Source organism: Hoplias malabaricus, chromosome 2 (genome assembly GCF_029633855.1).
Source record: "Hoplias malabaricus isolate fHopMal1 chromosome 2, fHopMal1.hap1, whole genome shotgun sequence".
Lineage (NCBI taxonomy): Eukaryota > Metazoa > Chordata > Actinopteri > Characiformes > Erythrinidae > Hoplias > Hoplias malabaricus.
The window spans coordinates 44,528,959-44,547,366 of NC_089801.1; the positions used below are offsets into that span (position 1 = coordinate 44,528,959).

Consider the following 18,408-nt stretch of genomic DNA (forward strand, 5'->3'; position numbering starts at 1 on the left):
TTGCTGTGACTTGGAGGGGGAGGGGCTACATTAAATATGGATTGTGTTTAAGAGGAAAAATGAATGATTGTTGTGGAAATATAATAGATGAAAGGTCATCTATGACATTACTGTGCATAGTCATATAGGACACACACACACACACACACACACAGAAACACACACACACACACACACACACACACACACACAAACAGCAGGGTGCATGATAAATTAGCAAGACTTTAATTAATAACCAAATCCCAGCACAACTATACGTCATTCTGCAGGCTGAGCTGGTCATTTACAGACTGACAGATTCATGGATTGATCTCAGATCAGAGAGGTAATGCTTGTCTTAAAGGGGCAGTGTAGTATTACAGATAAGAACTGTTCCCAGATCAGCTAAAGGGAGTGAACATTGCCCACTGCTCTTAAAAGAGTGAGCAGTGAAAATGTCAAACATTCAGAAGTAGAGTTGTAAAGGAGGCTGTCTTTCGTTCTATTAATCTGTTCTTTTGCTCTCTCTCTCTCTCTCTCTCTCTCCTTCCTTCTTCAATTTATCTATTTCTTTAATGCACTCTTTCACTCCAGCCTTTGCTCTCATATTTTTCATCCTCTCTCTCTGTCACACTCTTGCTTTCTATAATTCTTCCCTTTTTCCTCTTTTCTTCACTATCCCTCTTTCCTTTTATCCACTCTCACCCCTTTTTCTTCCTTTCTCTACCTTGCTCTCTCACTGTTTCTCCAGCTCTTTTTCTCTCATATTTTTCCTTCTTTTCTATCTCAATATCATATATATTCTAACACTATTGCTGTCTTTCAATCTTTTCTTTATTGCTGCCCTCTTTCTTTCTTTTCGTTTCACATGCTTTTCTCTCTCTCTCTCTCTCTCTCTCTCTCTCTCTCTCACACACACACACACACACACACACACCCTATCTTTCTTTCATTATCTCTCCGGTTTCTATCATAATTTTTACTTTATGCCCACCACTACCTCTCTCACCCATTATTTTTCTTCCTGTCCACTTCAGCTCATTTTGACTGACTCATAAAATTCCCTTTAAGTTAAGTGACATTTGAGATGATAAGTAGGACATAAGAGAGCATGAGTGACTCTGGTGGTAAGGAACTGACCACTGATAAAGTCAAAGACCACTCGTTATTTACATTTCAGTCAAACATATTACTAAATAAAGATTTGACATTTTTCAGCTCTGGGGAAAAATGTAAAAGGTTATTATTACTGTTTTTGTTATTATTATTATTATTATTATTATTATTATTATTATTATTAACATATTACTAACATATATAAAGGTATTATACACCTGAAGGTATAGAGTATTGAAATTATGACATTTATAAACAGTGTTTTGCAGGTAATTATTTTGTTTTATATCAATGCCATTTTCAAGGCAAATGGAGTGTTAGAGTCTTGCCCAAGGACTAATATTGGTGTAGCTTGGTGCAGTTACCTAAGCATGGAGTCATAGCCTCCTATGTTGCCAAGAGAGCAGCAGTGCTTCCATTACACTACACCAACAATATCAACAGAGATTGAAAGCACACTGAGACTCACCCTCTCCCTGTGTCTGAATTACAATATCCCCCTAGAAGAAATGGCTTCTATTAGCATTATCATTACATATTTGGGTGCTGAAGCCATTATTTCATGGCCTACACTGTTATTGCACTATATGCGGTGTATGGAGCTGTTCGAGACTCTGACACTTATCAATGACTAAACATCTCTTTGCTTCCTTATGCACCATTTGGTGACTGGCATCATAGGAACTCCTCCTAACAGTTCCACACACAGCTTGACAGTGGTGCGGTGACACTCTACGTTCTGCACACGCTCAAAACAATTACATACCTGTCAGTTGTGATTCATAAACTGAGCCAAAACCACTGCTGTGGAGCACTGAGCTTTATCTCCATACAGATGGGTGGGGCTGGTCATCTACCAGGAGCACAACTCAAACAGCCCCATTAGAGGAATAACCTCACCAAAATCTGCTAACGTTGCTCACGGTCCTGGGATCCAAGTCCTAGGATCCATTTTACTACAATGTTTAAAAAGGAAATATCTGTACACTTTTCTATTTTTAGCCTGAATGAACCATTATATGCTCAAAGGAGTGGGTTCCCACATGGGAACAACCATTTGTACAATGTATTTAGCACAGAACAGCTATCCAGGTTGGTAGCTGTCAGTGTAATGGCTACTTCTTAATGTGAAAGACAACCATCAGAGAAAATGAATGAGAATACAAAATAGTAGTTAGTTTGTAGTCCCAGTTATTCTCAAATTAGTAGTTTTTTAAACGTTAGCCTCACAGATTTGCAAAACCTAGAAAGGAAAGTTAATAGAAAATTAGAGCAGAAGCTATAACATATAATTTTTGGGGAAAAAAAAAACTATAGAATATGTTATGTAGTTAATTAACTAGATACTGTTAGCTGTTGGCCAAACTCCACTACAACAAAGATAATAGTGTTGCAAGTGTGGACCATGCCAGTGATGTGGCTTCACTCTCAAGCTAAAATGCTGACATAGTTAACAAGCAAAATCAACTTAATCACTATAGTTAGCATCCCACTCATTACAGATCAAAATTTTCCCACATTTATTGTTAACCTCAAAATCACAAACACCTCCATACATATTTTTGCATAGCTATAAACACAAAAGTAGCAATGGGACTAAATCAATTAACAAGTAAAATCAGCTTTGAAATGGATTGAAGTTACTGTCTAATGTAACCATTTGTTCCAACAATGCTAAATATATTTAGCTTCCACTGGGTTAGCTAGATTAGCCTCATAGTTCCAGTACCTCATAAGACTCCCAACACTGCATCCGCCTACATCTGTAACATAATAATAAAATATCTTTATTAGAGCATGTGCCAAACGACAAATATTTCTGAACTGTGGCTTTAAGTAAATGAGATCGCTAGTCGCCATGAGCTAGCGTTCTTTCGCTGCATTTGCTATTTTCATACGGACATAAACGCACTCATTTTCAGTGCATTAAATGGCCTTGAGCAACAACAATGAATGAGGCTCTGTAAAGATGTGTGTGTGTGTGTATTTCAGACTGAAGGGGTTTTTCAGTGTTTTTTTTTTAATATATAAAGCTTTGCACTAAAAAGTCAGTACAAACACACACATATAATGTAATAATTCATTTGGATTCAACATAAAAATATATAACTACTCAGACAGAATTTCACAGCAGAATTTCACTAACTGCTTATCCTCCCTTTTTGCCAATCCTACACTCTGTAGGCCACACACACACAACTTGTGCATGTGCCCTAGACTTCCAAAGACAAAACAGCCATTTTACAGGAATATTCACTCGCATTTAAGATATATATCAGGGCCTGATAATATAGAATTTCAGAGAAGTAGAGTTTCTGCTGTAACAGGTACCGAAGAAGCACATTTTACTTTGTAGGTAATATTTTGAGACAAGCCTTAACTAAAAGCAACAGAACTCTTCATCAAGTTCAGAATTTCTTAGAACAGAGTGAGACACGAAGAGATCTGCAAAAGATAAACAAGCTAATCTGCCTTGTAGACACAGCTCCATCCAACTCTGTCACTGCCATATAGCTAAAAATAGTTCAATAGTTTAGCTCTACAAGCGAGTCCAAATTTAATTTTGTACATTTTTCATTGTTTTACATCACTACCAAACACACACAGTCTGTATGCAACTGTCAAAACAAAACCTCATATGTCCAAAATGGCCTTGCACTGCAACCTTTTAGGCTATTTTGAAACTATACATGTCAGAAAATTTGCAGACACTCTTTATAATTACGGAATAATTTAAGTGGACTCATTGTGAACCCCGATGCCCAGGTCTATATATATATATATATATATATATATATATATAGGTTTTAAAAGAAATTTACAGACTAATTGAAATGGACACTCAACAGAGGCTGCACATGAGCCCTGGTTCACAATACTCAATGCCAAGTGTTGGATAGAGGGGTATAACATTCCCTAGCATTGAGCTGTGGAGCAGCTGAACTGTATTTTCTGTAGTGATCAAGGTCGATCCTAAAAGTTTTGGTTGGGATCCAGAGCTAATCACCCAACACCAGAACTGGATCTTGACCTTGAACTCCTTGTTAGAAGAGCAGAGGCTGTTGCTGCAGCTAAGAAGAGCCAAACTACCTGAGAGATGGATGAGAATGTGTCCCTAAACTTCACAGAATGAATGTGTGGTTATTTCTCAGGTGCTGAGAAGACTGAAGAACTGACAACTTTGCGTTTGTAATTTGCGTATGCTGCAATTTATTAACACCGTGCTTAAAAACATGATGTGGTGATCCAAGGATAATTGGACTACAAGGACAGGCTCAGTCTGTGTCTATTCTTACTATAAATGATGCAAAAAACACACAGCACTTTCATTTCAGGATGAAAGCTGTTAAGAGCTTTTTAAATATGTCCACAGCAGCAAAGCAAGGACTAGCTCACTGCCAGTAAGATTTTTCTGACCTTCTTTAGTTGGACATGCAAAGAATGAGCTTTCTGAAGTCACCATAAACTTGTTTATCTTCTGTAAATACCTTTGTACTGCTGTATACATTATACACTGAGTTTGGTTTTCCGCTAGCACATCTATGAGTTTAATACTGTTAAGATACAAACTAAAAGTGGTGCACATTTTGAGCTGTTTAAAATGAACAGATATTTGAAGCTTATAAGTATTAATTCTGTGTCTTACACAAAGCTTGAAACTAACACTGGCATATACTAAACCTTGTGTGTTGCATTTTTAGCATGATTCCTTTAGACAAATCTGTACTCAAAAACATACTTAGGACTCCTATAAAGCACAGAGCGGGGGGTTAAAATAAAATGAAATCAGGTCTAACTTTTACAGCCCTCTAACGCTGTCTTTTCTGAAGGCCTCACCAATGGAAGATCTAGCTAAATATACATTCATTCATTATCTGTAACCGCTTATCCAGTTCTGGGTCGCGGTGGGTCCAGAGCCTACCTGGAATCATTGGGCGCAAGGTGGTAAAATACACCCTGGAGGGGGCGCCAGTCCTTCACAGGATGACACTCACACACATTCACGCACACCTACAGACACTTTTGAGTCTCCAGTCCACCTACCAACGTGTGTTTTTGGACTGTGGGAGGAAACCGGAGCACCCGGAGGAAACACACACGCACACGGGGAGAACACACCAACTCCTCACAGACAGTCACCCGGAGCGGGAATCAAACCCACAAACCCCTGTGTGACTGTGACACTACCTGCTGCGCCACCGTGTCGCCCCTAGCTAAATATACAATCAAGAAAAATTCTGATCTGAATATTTAGCAATGTGTGTTTGCCAGCTCTTTTTGGAAATGGGGCAGGTGCACATGACACTAAGGTCACCATTCAAAATGTTAAGTGCTGCCTGTAAGGTCATAAATCCCACAGCACTGTGGAACTGCATTCTCAGTGGACTTTGGTCTCAGCTGGGCAGTATGATAATATGGTTAGCTCTGTCACTGTGGGCACTTTGAGTGTGGAAAGTAATGGGATGGGCCCCACCTGGATGGAAAATGCCATACGGCTGCTCCTCATTCCTTCAGTCACAAGCCTGATCCTGTGATAGTGTGGCACTCGGCTTTAGCCCCAAGCTCACTCTCCTCCAGCTGCTTGGAAGCCTCCTGTTTATTTTTATCCACTACAAAATCATCACAGCACTATTTCTAATGAGACATAATTAAAAATATATGTATTCCAAACTAATTTATTAGAAACACCACCTTCTACTGACATTCACTGTCCACATTATGGGAACCCTCCCCCCTTCTACAGACACACACTGGCAGTTTTATCAGAAATGCCCACTACTACTGACACTCACTGGCCACTTTAGTAGAAACACCCCTGTTTTACTGACAGTAACTGGCCACTTTATCAGAAACACCCCCATTCAAATGACAGTCACTTGCCACTTTGTCAGAAACACCCCTGTTTTACTGACACTCACTGGCAAATTTATCAGAAACATCCCCCTTCTACTGACACTCACTGTCCACTTTATCAGAAACACCCCCTTCTACTGACACTCACTGTCCACTTTATCAGAAACACCCCCCTTCTACTGACACTCACTGTCCACTTTATCAGAAACACTGCCTAAATACTGACACTTACTGGCCACTTTATCAGAAACACCCCGCTTCAACTGACACTCACTGGACACTTTATCAGAAACACCCCCCTCTACTGTCACTCACTGGCCACTTTATCAGAAACACCCCCTAATACTGACACTCACTGGCCACTTTATCAGAAACGGCCCCTTCTACTGACACTAATTGGCCACTTTATTAGAAACACTCTCTAAACTGCTGAAAAAAAAAGAAAACACCACTGTGGTTTCAAAAATAAAAAACGTTTCCGCTACATTATTTATTAACAAACAGAGATTTCTATCACAAGTCTGTGACTCATTTCGTCGATCCCTTGTGTTTGTGTACTAATAAAACTTGTAGGACTATAAATAAGGAAGTGAAGAGGTTTCTTCCTGCTGGTCTTGGGGAGTGTTTCGATAGATGCACATTGTTTTCACCTCTCATTTATTTCATTAGGCGCCTGCACCCTGCACAGAGATAAAGCTGCTTTGTGCCAATATCTGCTGAAGAAAACACCACACACATATTAACAGAGAGCATCTGAAGAGGACAAAAACAATGCTGTTCTCCAGCTGCGGCCTTGTGGGGGATCAGTGAGCCGACCCTAAATCTCATGTCCCTCCAGGCCACTGTTACTCAACTTCAGTCCTGGAGGACCACAATAGAGCAGGGTTCAGGGATTTCCCTGCTGTAACTCACCTGACTCACACCTGACTCATTCATTGCATTAACAAGTCCTCCATGAGCAGAGCAGCTGTGAAACTGCGGGGATGTTGTTTGTCTGTTTGTTTGTTTATTTGTTTGTGTTTTTGTTCTAGTTGATGTTCCAATTTCCGACTAAACCATGAATCTTCTTCTCGTTGTGAAACAGATTCTACTATGATACCATGTGATATCCCTGAGATTCAGTATCAATATGGAACAATTAAAACACAGAGCTAGCACAATGCTAACTAGTGGCTTTTAGCTGGTGCTTCTTGTTACTGTAGCTTCACGGCTCCAGAGTAAATCTGTGGCCACTATATGGTCAACTCTCTTATCAATATTCTTTGCTGTGTTGGATTAATATACAGTGTGCTTGTTCATGTCAACAGCTAACGTTAGCTAGCTAATTAGGCTACTTAACAGTTCATCTTAATGTTTTCACCTCAGGAAAAATATGCTATGGCTTGCACTCTTGATCTCTATTGGCTACCGGTATTATTATACTTGGTTTAAAGGTACACTAGGCAAAATGTGCTATTGGTGCGCTGGTCTCCCCCTACAGTTGCAGAGTGTAATTCACTTTTGCAGCATTGAAAATCTGAAATCTGGAGGGGTATATGAACCAGCCCCCCTGCTGAAATAGCATGCAGTTTCTGCAGTGCTGAGCCTGAAGTAGCAATGACAGAGGCACTATTCTACTCATTACAGCTCAGTGGAGCATTGCAATAAGTTTGACGCTGTAAATTCAAGGTAAATATATTACCTAGTGTTCCTTTAACACAAGTGAATTTGTAAACGTTTCAGTGAGGATTTGATGGCATTCAGCCACACATAAATTAGAGGCCAAGCACTGATATTGGATAATTAGTAATTACAAAATCCACTGCAGAAAACACACTACTGGGGATTGTTATACCCCTCTGGCCCACACCCAGCATTAGGATAGATAAGCCTAGGCTCCTATTCTTTAGGCAATGTTTTCAAATAGAGATTATGCAATCTATGCAATCAAAATAGTGGAAACCACTCATTATAAGGGGATACTGGGGGGGGGGGGGTTACAAACATTTGGAGATGGATCCTAGTGTAAATACACACAGTCCCATTCAGTGGAACACAATGTTTTCTTCTCATCTGCCTCAGTGGAAAGGCCAAACCCTCCTGACTCATTATCACCATAAATATGAACACAGTCGTCACCGATATTAAAGAAGTAATAACAAGCAAAGCATGTCTAATGAACCACAGCTACAAACATGAACACAGAAACAACATAATTTAGGAGGACAACCAAGGAACCAAACCCAAACAACATCTGCGCAAAACAAGGGGCCAGTAAAAACATTTACGATCTTTGGAAAATAAACACTATTTAGATGAATGGTGGGAATAGGGGTGAGGCCAGACCCTGGGACACAGAGGGGTAATGAGATCTGACCCAGTGATGGCTGTTTATTATGCCACTGTGATTTGACTGATCTATAGGTAATGACAATGTTTATTTCCTGTTGCTTTGTGTACGTCACCACTGTGATTGACAGCTGTTATATGTAAATATGAGAATCTTGTTAGATATTCTGACCATTCATATATTTATATAGCATTGCTGTCCAATGTAAACCATTTATCTCAAAAACAACAACGTTACAGGGGAAGGAAAAAAAACTTCTTAAGTTCCAATAGAAGTCAGTGTAAAATGACATACTTCCAAGTAATTTTGAAGCATTTGTATTGTTCGGTTCATCGTGTAATTTTCACACAATGTGAAGGGCAGCTGGATGTAGCAAACTAAAAATTGGACAGCAACGAAATACACTGTCAACAGGTTGGCTGTAGGTCATGAGATTGGCACATAGATCCAGGGGGTTGGGGTCCCAGGGTACTATCTGTGAGGAGTGTGGGGTGTTTTCCCTGTGTCTGCATGTGTTTCCTCCAGGTGCTCTGGCTTCCTACACTGTGTGACTGGGTGAGTGTGTAAAATTGTACACAGGTGTGAGTGTGAGTGACTTAGTGAGTGTGTGAAGCTGTCTACAGGTGCGAGTGTGTGAATGAGTGTGTGAAATTATCCACAGGCTTGAGTGTGTGAATGACTGGGTGAGTGTGTGAAATTGTGAAAATGTTTGGGTCGACCCCAAAGCAGGTGGGACTTCAACACATCCTCTAGCTTCAGCATGAATAGGTGGGCATACACAAATGTAAATAGGTTGTTTTTTGTGACATCACAAATACAACATATTCAGGCTTGTTCTGTGTTTTTATTTGGGTTTAATACTATTTATGGGCTCTGGATATTAATAGTACCTTAACACACTGTTTACATACTACATCAAATTCATTTACGTAAAAGATGATGATATGGGCCCTTTAATGTTACTGGTGGCCTGGGGGCAGTGGAATATATGCAACAACAGCACAAGAAACACCATAAATTTACTCTCATTTTCATCATTATCATCATCCTGTTATCTGTGACCCAGTAACGACTGACAGAGAGAGAGAGAGAGAGAGAGAGAGAGAGAGAGAGAGAGAGAGAGAGAGAGAGAGTCATCCTAGATTACTGCTGAATCGCACAGGCTTGGGGGAGGACGTGCATGTAAGCGACGTTTCAAATCTCTCCCCACACACACACAAACACGTGCACACACACACACACACACACACACAGAAAATCTCTACACTCAGCTGGCAGGAGGAGGGGTGAGTGTGTCCAGCAGTTCAGCAGCTGGACTCACGCAAACAGTGTGTATTCCAATACAGCGCACAGTGCTCACTTGCTCAGACTGAGTGTGTTGATGTGTGTACAGGGCTTTGGTGATGGGTTGTCCTGGTACATCATCCAGCAGCATATTTTAAAAGAATGCCATTTCCATATTAAATTCACACCAAAAAGATTGAACACTCAGTGCAGAAAACTGTCTATCGATACTCTTGATCCCACCTGGACAAACAGGTGTCCACACACATCTGGCTACTGTGTATCTGATCCGGTCTTCACCCGCGAGGCTGTGGTCCTCACACTCTTCTATGGCCACCCCTCCCCCTAAATCTAGTGTAACCTCAGCTTAACTGGACGCAGCGCTCCATTGATGTGTGTCCAATTCAGCAGGTGTTGCCTGACCATGACACAAAAAAGAAGAAAAAGGGGTGAGATCCTGCTCTGTCCCTTGGTTCTGAGCTGGTGGGCATTGTCTACTCCAGCGACCACAGCACAAAAACACATTGGACATACTGTCGCACTCTCTAGGTAGACCCAGGGTCTTGTAGTATTTAATATAAAACACCAACAGATTAGACTAAATTTAGGCTTGTTTCACTCTAGAAATAAAGAAACTGGGATTTATATTTTAGAATTATTACAATATTATTATTAGATGAGACTTCTAAGGGTTAAAAAGGCAACACTAATGAATTTCCCTGTAATCCTGATTAGTGAAAGTATCAAAATGAAAGATGGTGACTGTAAAGTAGAAATGTTGTTGCTTCACTCACTCAGGACTGAAAATCAATAGCCATCACTACAGCAGTTACAGCCTCTAAACACCAGACCAGGGGCCAACCCCCACCCCCCAATGCACACACACCACCACCACCACCACAGTGTTACACCAGACAGGAGCCACACTGTGGAAGAATGAATGGAAATGACTTCCAAAGACTCATATATGATTAAATAAATCCACTAATTTAATATGTACACACACGCACACGCACACACACACAGTTGAGGTTCCATATTGTATGGCCCGATAATCCCTCACTCCAGTACAGTAAAAGTACAGTATATATTCCTAACAATTATTGATACTGTTTTAATCTTCACGTAAGTTACAGCATCAACCAAAGTTAGAAACAATTTCCCAGACACATCTCCACAGCTCCAGCACGTAATGTGGGTTTGTTTTATCTGGGGGTGGGGAACACGGAGCAGTGATAGAACCATGGAGCAGCAGTTCCAGTCTCACCTCCCTGTCCTGATTTTACTCACCAAGGACCCTTGAAACCAAGGGAGGTGAAACCAGGACAGGGAGGTGAGATTGGGCACACTGTAAACAAATGTGTGGCTGTAAAAATGTTGGTTTCAACATTTTGCTTCAAACAAGACATCTCCAGCAAAAACAATGCAGATTCTAACCAGAATTACAAACTCGATGCCCGATCCACCTTAAAGGGTACAGCTCTCCGTTTCGAATTAAATGGCACGGAAACATAATTATATTTGTGTGCTGTTTTCCCGCACCTTCAATTGAGAATAAAATTCTGGAACTCCTTTTTACCTTAAATGGCGCTTGATAATATTCCGACACTAACATTAAGTTCTACCTTAAATCAATGAAGCACATTTTCCTTTGTGCTCTAGAAGCTGTTTGAAATAAACATGCCTCTTTAAACAGGACCTCAGGTTCATTTCTGTAGTAAACGTATTTCTACAAAAACAACAGTATTGAGGTGCGTAGAGTTCTGACTCTGATCTAAAGCCTGTGGTCTACTGGGGTCTAAAGTCAGTCAGCACTGGGCTGTGAAGGGGACCTGCGTTCTCTGGAGTAATAGAACACCATTCATTGCCTCTGGGATGAGATGGAGTGGTGTAACAGATTGTAACAGATGCTGGAACAGTGCAGTGAGGATTTGATTGTATTGTCTTAGTGAAGTCAGATGTTGAATTTTGGACGATTAGTTCTGGAACCCACGGCTCCACAAACAAGTGCTGTTCTGTTTTAAACCCCTCTAGCCAACTCTTGACATTGAGCATGGTAACTTTGGCTTTAGCATGGATGTGGTTAGACCTGGTTTAGGGGGCTTCAGCCAGGAGGTGTTCTTTAAAATGTTATTTAGCCCCGGAATCTTTTCATTTTCAACAATGGTCCTCTGTCTCCAGAAGGCCGTTGGCTATTGGTTTGTATTGCCTTCCTGACTGAATTCGCACACAGTGCTGCCAACCGTCCCGTAAAATATGGGATTGTCCTATATTCGGACACTAAAAGTTACGTTCCGTTTTTAACTGATACGGAACGCATTTTGTTACGTATTTTTGAGGACACACTTTTTATGACTGCAACAGAAACACGCAGCTCTCTCTCAGCCAGAGCGAGGGGGTAGTCTCCACGGCTCCTAAACAGAGAACACGCTTTTCATTGGTCATCACCTTTATTTAGCCAATCAGCAGCCAGAGTTACCATCGTTATCATTGAGTGTGCAGCCAATGGAGTCACAGTCCCTCCTACAGGGGGCTTGGCTTAATCTGTACCTCGTCAAAGAAATGTGCTGCTATGAGGCAATTACCTCAGACCCCCCAGTTAAATCTTAGCCCCCCCTAATCATTAATCTCTAGTGACGGCCCTGGGCTTTAGACTGGTCAATAATTCTGATTGGATAAAAGAAAATGATTGACAGTGCCCTGGAACCACTAGCCAGCCTCTATTTACATAACGCTATGACCATGGATTCTATTAAAAGAGCTTAATCCATGTTATTTCATAAGCGTAAACATATATACATGCAATTTTGAAAAACACCAGGGATTAGAGTGAAGTAATGGAAAGTGGTTCCATGACGAGAGACGAACAGCCGAGGGAGGGGCTGGAGGGATAAACAGAGCTGAAATAGATGAATGAAACTTTGAAGGGACGAGTAAATCTCTTAATGCCACACGGAATCCGCTGGAAAACAGGACAGCGGCACGTTTTTATCCTGCTCTGAGGCAATACAACACACTCTTAAGGTGGACCCAGTCTCAGGGTGATTCCGTGGATGAGGTGGACGCGAGTTCATTCAGGGAGGACAGATGTGACTTTACACTTGTGGTCAATGGAACCAGACGTCACAGTGTTTTACAACACAGCAACAGCCATTTTAGCAGCAGTCAACATGAGTCTCCTGAGTCATTATCTGCATTACATTAGACACAGTTTGTCCTCACAACACTCTTTAAAACACAGTCTGGCACTTTAAAGGTGGCAATATGAAATAACAAAGAGTCCAGACTTAAATCCTGCCCAAAGCATCACATGGAGTTTAGTTCTGATTCTGTTGAAATTCCTTTTTAAAAGTCTCTGATGGCAGTGACAGAATTCTCTCTCTCTCTCTCTCTCTCTCTCTCTCTCACACACACACACACACACACACACAACTTGTCCACACTTGGCAGTAGTATTGTGACTGATGAGTACTGAGAAACATCAAACGCTGGACTGTAACTCCGTCTGAGAAAGACATCATCTTCTAAATCTGTCCAAACTGATCCAGAGCGTCTTTACTGCTGCGAGGACAAAGAGGCTACATCAGCACTTCTCCTGTAACACACGTTTTCATATGTATCTGCTTCACCAGCATCATTTCACCCTGTAGTGACTTGGTAATGGCCTCTGGAGCTGCATTAGGTCTGTTACAGCAGGACAGACACTACCCCTAGCTGTTAGCTGGACATTAATGATGGCAACCCTAACATATGTGGTTCTTTAAAGAACCTTTATTAATAATGGTTCTGTGGAGGATCAGAGAGGTCCTAGTGTCCTAGAACCTGCTCAGAAGGGTTCACGGATATCACTTTTGGTTCTGTTAGTAAACTTTTAATAAAGGGTCCCTGAAATAAAGAGTATGGTGTCAGTATATGGATCCACCTTAAGAAGGTTCTACTTCTAGAGCCATAATGGAACCTCGTGTCATTTTAAGATACAGACTGACACTTCATTCCTGTGTGACACCAGGTTTGTTTATTTGCACCTGCAGCAAGAAAGTAACTAACAGTCTAAAGTCTAATGAAGGTCATAGCCCACAAAGTGCACTAGATAAGGGATAGGGGTCCAGCTGAGAATTGAGATTCAGCACAAGTTGTGAACACTGTATAAAGCGATGCTGGAAAGTTGGCTGACTTTTTGTTGTTGTCTGTACACACACTCACACACACGCCCACACACAGGGAGCGTGTTTACCTGCGTTGCGCAGCTTCTTGTTCCTGTAGACGGAGAAGATGACCAGCAGGTTGCCCAGTATATCCACCACGATGGTGAAGATGAGGAAGCAGCCCAGCGTGGTGGCCACCCAGCGCGGCCGCTGCTCGAGCGCAGAGCCGTTACCATAACTTCCATTAAAGAGCATCTCACTGACCACCAGCACCACGGAGCCCCCAAACTTTCTCTCTCTCTCTCTCTCTCTCTCTCTCTCTCTCTCTCTCTCTCTCTCTCAGTGTCGCCCTCTCTCCCTTGCGCTCAACATCAATGATCCGGAGCCACGAGCCTCCGACGCGCGGCTTCTTCTCTCCATGTTTGCTCCTCCTCGCGCGTGCTGCCCCTCACTCTTGCCCCCCCCCCCTGAGCCGAGTTGCCCGCTCCCGCCGCTGCGCTCCTCTCGCGCGGAGCTGCGCTCTTTGTGGCGGCGGCGCGCGCCCATCTCTCCGCCTTATGTGGGATTTGTTTTTATTCGCGCCCGCTCCACCACAGACCACGCCCACCCTGGCGCGTGCTCGCTTCACTCGAGTATGAATGCGTGAGGCGGGATGCCGCTGGACCAATTGTGACGCGGGAGGGCGCGGCGTGTGCGCACGAGGGTCCGTCCGCTTCATCACAGCGCACGAGTACCTCCAGAGAGCTTAGAAATGTATTTGTTTATTTTTGTTCAGCTTCTTATAAATAGCTAAGGCCAGTGTGGGCTAGAGGGTACAGAGACCCCCATCAGTGGACTGTGGAACAGTGGAACTGTGCTCCTGGACTCATGCAGCTGTGAATTGACTTGTGATAGAGTCTGTGATCCTGAACTAATCCTCCAGGACCTGGCGTCACTGAGGTACATGTGGCTGAGCGCCATCAAATCCTCACAGCAATGTTCAAATATGTTGAAGCAGAATAAAGCCTCCCAGAAGAGGAGGAGCAGGTGTCTCCAAACTTTTGTGTAAACAAACCAGAGACGGAGAGAATCCAGGCTTTACACCGGTTCCACTCCGCTTTATTACCGGCTCCTGAGCGCGCGCCCGTGCTGCCACCTGCCGGGAGCGCGCAGCACGAGTCTTCAGCGCTGTGTTGACATTGCTACAGAAACACAGGTCTCCATGTTCATAAACATAACCTCATCTTCATAATCACCTTCATCATCATCATCATCATCATCACCACCTTCATCACCATCATCTTCATCTTTTTCTTCTACATCACTATCATCATCAGATCAAACTTCACCCAAGAGAACTACAGTGGAACTACAAAGGAAGAAAATGTGAATAGCAGTGGATAGTCTTTTAAAAGTTCATTTTTAGGATCAAATAGATGTCCCTGAAGGCAGAATTCACACACACACACACGACTGTAGTCCACACTTGACCGTAGTATTGTGACTGATGAGTACTGAGAAACATCAAAAGCTGGACTGTAACTCCGTCTGAGAAAGACAACGTCTTCTAAATCTGTAGTTAGCTGGACATTAGGACACTAGAACTGAGACAATGAACTCTACACAGCTAGAGATACCTTCAGCATTAGTGTCAATGTGAGTTATTTCTGTTCTACTGTCTCTGCCTCTGCCTTAATGTATCTTATAGCTTTTTTCACTGGTCTCCACCTTAAACTCTGTGCATTGTAATTTATAAACTCTCAAATTATTTTTATTGAAATGATGACAACCCATATGTGGTTCTTTAAAGAACCTTTATTAATAATGGTTCTGTGGAGGATCAGAGAAGGGTACTGTCCTAGAACCTGCTCAAAAGGGTTCACAGATATCACTTTTGGTTCTGTTAGTAAACTGTTAATAAAGGATTCCTGAAGTAAAGAGTATTTTTAATCCTAGAGCCATAATGGAACCTCATATCATTTTAAGATACAGACTGACACTTCCTCCTTGAGTGACACCAGGTTGTTTTTGTTTTCAACTTTGTTTTTTTTGTTTCAACTTTCATTCATTGTCTGTAACCTCTTTTCCAGTTCAGGGTCGCGGTGGGTCCAGAGCCAACCCAGAATCACTGGGCGCAAGGCAGGAACTCACCCTGGTGGAGGCACCAGTCCATCGCAAGGCAACACAGAGACAACAGAGTTTTGTGTTTTAGCAATTGAGAAAAACTGTAAAAGTTATTGGTATTTTATAGATGGCCGAGTGCCATCTAGAGGTCAAAGATTGAATGACTGTATTTCAGTAACAAGGAGAGACACGGAATAAAATCATTTTGACATTATTTTTTAATTAGAGCTTTGCAGTTGTATGTGTACAGTCTCCATTTTTGTAGAATTACAAACTCTATTTTTTGTGGAACAGACTCCAATTATTTAAAAGAAAAAGAAAGGAGAAAGAAAGAAAGAAAGAAAGAAAGAACAGAACAGCAGTAGTGATGTAAAGACGGATTTATTGGTATTTTATAATGTGCCGATTGACTGACTGCACTTAAATAACATTAGAGCACTACACTGTGGAAACAGGTAAAGTTTATTAAAAATAAACACATGCTTCACCGCCCTCCAGCGGCCAGTGTTTGTATTACAGAGCTGTACATAACGTAGGGCTTTATAAGGGAATATAAAGGAGGTAAATCCTGCCAAAATCATAATTGAAATAAAAGCAATTAAATGAAAATGCAAATTTAACGTTTGGCCATTTCTTTTCCAAACGTGTTCACAAATATCATGAATTAATTTCATTATTCACTCAAGAATGGGTCAGCACTGACTAAAATGTTCTTTTTTGTCATTTCATTTTCCAACCAATGCTGGTACTTCATGTTCAAATCTAAAATGAACAATTTAAAGAGGAAAAGATGAAGCGGCAAAGATGGAAAAATTCAATGGAAAAAAAACGCAAAACTTAAATTATCCACTGGCAGCAAATAAAAATGCTGTCCTCTCTCTGCGTGTCGTCATCCTTTTACTGGCGCCGTCAGCTGTAAAAAAGTTCAAGAAACCGCACACTGACGGGCGTCGCACGTTGGAAGTTGTGACGTGTTTTAAGAGCGACAAAAACATTTTAAATATTAAAATATTTTAGATTTTACAAGATCGCCATAATCTTCATAGAATTACATTTTGAAAATGAACGAAATAAAAAAAAAACATTTAAATTAAATACTCAGTAATTATTTTCAAAAGCTGAGTCGCATCAGAGGGATCAAAGAGCCACATGCAGCTCTGGAGCCGCGGGTTGACAACCCCTGGTGTAGTGCATTTTATAACTTTTTAAATGTTATCATTTTGTATTAAATCAGCTTTACATTTTACAGAATAAATAATAATTAAAAATAAAATCTCTTCATCATCATTTACTGATGTCACCAGATCTCAAAGCGTTGGTCTGAGAGGAAGAGTCTTCTGTGAGTGATTCTGTTATTGAAGAGTCTGCAGAGACATCACACACACACACACACACAGAGAGAGAGAGAGAGAGAGAGAGAGAGAGAGAGAGAGAGAGAGAGAGAGAGAGAGACACTGTAAGTAAACATTAACACAGTGCTATAATGCGATGATGGACTTTTAGAGGCCACACACACACACACAAACTTACCTCACACTGTGAACACTGCTGCTAGTGGAGACACTGAGGTAGATTCTCTCGGCGGAGACGTCAGTGATGTTATTGTGGCTGAGGCTGAAATTAAACAGATTATAATTACCACACTGTCATTATTCTCAAACTTCTCCTCAGCCTCTGCACACAACAACTCATCTGTACAATGTCAGGAGACTTTACTGAGACACATTAGAAAATGAGACCAATTATAATCCTGCTTTTCAAACACTATGTATACAATAATTATTCTAGATACTTGATTCCGAATGATCCCATCCAGATCAGCCCCTCCCCATTAGTCCACTCACTCCAGGACGCCGGTTTTGTGCAGGTGTGGAAGCAGCGGCTCCAGGCAGTGGTCAGTGAGCTGGCAGTGGCTGGGGTCCAGTTCTGATAGCCCTTCTGAATACTCCAAAAACAGAGCCAGTGACCGACAGACCTGGAGGTCCAGCTGTGTCTCACTGAGGTCCAGTTCCTCACCCAGAGCTCGAGAGAGAGCCACAGCTCGCCTCACACTCTCCCGCTCAGTCCCCACAGGAACCAGAGACAGGAACTGAAGCAGCAGAGCTTTACTGCAGCTGGAGCAGACACAACATTCACAAACACACACAGTTAGAACTTTCTAACACACGAACAGAACTAAATTAAACCACGGTGAATCTGAGTGAGTCTCTTACAGCAGGGTGACTGTGTGTAAAATGGTGAAGAGCTGCTCCGCTCCACTCTCCTGTATCTCACAGTCCTGCAGAATCAGCTGTGTGTGTGTGTGAGCTCTCTGGATGGAGGTGGAGATGACTCTGCAGTCCTCAGTGCTCAGGGTCAGTGTGTGTGAGGGTTCGGTAAGGTCCAGAGTGGAGCCGCAGGAGAAGTCCAGTCTGTGCTTCAGAGCGGAGAGCAGAACGGCTGATGCTGCCCCCTGCTGGAGCTCAGAGTCACTGCAGCAGTGCAGCAGCCTCAGCAACAACAGCCTGTCAACACTAACGCACACACAAACAAATACATTTACACATGATTTACACAGTTCTAGATCTTTTCAGAAAGGCAGCCCACGTCTGAACCCAA

The 18,408-nt window shown here is 41.9% G+C and overlaps 1 protein-coding gene and 1 long non-coding RNA gene across 2 annotated transcripts in view; both read right to left on the bottom strand.

The window, feature by feature from the left end:
* The window catches only part of mtnr1aa (melatonin receptor 1A a), a 55,389-nt gene extending 41,426 nt beyond the window's left edge, over nt 1–13,963 (bottom strand). Inside the window, exon 1 of the mRNA XM_066658937.1 lies at nt 13,797–13,963. Coding sequence (XP_066515034.1) covers nt 13,797–13,962 — 166 coding nt within the window. The 5' untranslated portion in view covers nt 13,963. The remainder of the gene's footprint in view (nt 1–13,796) is intronic.
* Nucleotides 13,964–17,068: 3,105 nt separating this feature from the next.
* Nucleotides 17,069–18,115, bottom strand: LOC136675340 (uncharacterized). Its single transcript, XR_010796173.1, has 4 exons — nt 18,024–18,115; nt 17,655–17,924; nt 17,341–17,424; nt 17,069–17,174 (listed from the first exon to the last, which is right to left on the bottom strand). It is a non-coding gene; the product is annotated as an uncharacterized lncRNA (long non-coding RNA).
* Nucleotides 18,116–18,408: the final 293 nt, after the last annotated feature.